At 41.1% G+C, this 1,255-nt stretch overlaps 1 protein-coding gene across 1 annotated transcript; it reads right to left on the bottom strand.

Annotated features, from left to right (window-relative positions):
• Positions 1-398: 398 nt before the first annotated feature.
• Positions 399-896, bottom strand: LOC148783782 (uncharacterized). The gene has a single exon (XM_088872265.1). The coding sequence runs from the start codon at positions 894-896 to the stop codon at positions 399-401; it is 498 nt and encodes a 165-aa protein (XP_088728391.1).
• Positions 897-1,255: the final 359 nt, after the last annotated feature.

Raw genomic sequence — 1,255 nt, forward strand, 5'->3', positions numbered from 1 at the left:
GAGTAAGGCATGGTGGTTTGGTGGACAATCCCATATTCGACACAAAGATCTCGAAAGACTTGGGAGGTGTATTCCCCACCCCTATCTGATCTAAGGTTTTTTATGGTTCGACCTAGTTGGTTTTCAACTTCCGCTTTATATTGTTGGAATTTGGTTATGGCCCCACTTTTGTTTCTCATGAGATAGGTGTGACCAAAACGGGAATGGTTATTAATGAATGTTATGAAGTACCTCATGTGCCCCATGGTAGGCACACTCATAGGTCCACACATATCTGATTGGATTAGTTCTAAAAGACTAGAGACCTTTTCGACCTTTTGGTGGGACTTTTTTACCATCTTTCCTTTAAGTCAAGCCTCACATCTATTATGAGAATCGATAGTCATTTTATCAAGAAATCATTCTTTCATCATAATATGCATTCTAGATGGATTAATGTGGCGTAACCTTAAATGCCATATAGTAAAGTTTTGTAAATCATCACCCAAGTAAGCAAACTCATTTTTCATTTTAATTTCATAAAGCCTTTGAACCAAGTGGGCTACAAAAACAAAGTCTCCATTAATAGAGCCATCATGCACATAGATCTTTTCCTCTTTGAATAAGAGTACAAACCCGGCTTTACTCATCTTGAAAACGGAGATGAGATTATTCCTCATCCCGGGTGCATAGAGGGTGTCCTTAAGCATGAGAGTCTCATCATTAGTGAGCTCCAATATATAGTCCCCTTTTCCTAAGACCTTTTCCATTTGATTTCCACCCATATAAAGATTAAGGGTACCGGGTTTGACATCATAAAACCTTCTAAAGCCCTTCATTGTTACATGGATAGTAGCCCCCAAGTCAAGAACCCACACATCTGCCTCCTCATTGGCAATCAAAGTCTCATGGACCATGCAAACTCTCTATTTCCTTGGTCCTCCACCGATATTAACTTGAGGCTTACCGGTATTGGGCTTAAGAGCAAAATGAGGGTTCTGTGGAGGAGGAAGACACCGACAAAACTTTTGGGTATGCTCGTACTTCTTGCATCTAAAGCATTGCACCTTAGAATAATCTTGGTTTGAGGGCCAAACCGACCTCCCACCTACCATCATGGGTGTGGGTGGTGGTTTAGGCCTAAAGGGCATAGGGCTAGCATAGTTTGGTGGGTGATATGGGCTTTAGGAGGGTAAGAGCTAAATGGATAAGGGGAGTAAGATTTTCTCTTTTGCTTCCCCTTCCCTTTCCATTGGCATTTTCCCTTTCTTTTTTT

Source organism: Amborella trichopoda, chromosome 1, assembly GCF_054954075.1.
Source record: "Amborella trichopoda isolate Santa Cruz 75 chromosome 1, AtrichopodaSantaCruz75HAP2 v2.0, whole genome shotgun sequence".
Classification (NCBI taxonomy): domain Eukaryota; kingdom Viridiplantae; phylum Streptophyta; class Magnoliopsida; order Amborellales; family Amborellaceae; genus Amborella; species Amborella trichopoda.

Excerpts from the sequence above, each read along its gene's own strand:
- LOC148783782 (XM_088872265.1), bottom strand. The coding sequence starts at position 896 with ATGGTCCATGAGACTTTGATTGCCAATGAGGAGGCAGATGTGTGGGTT.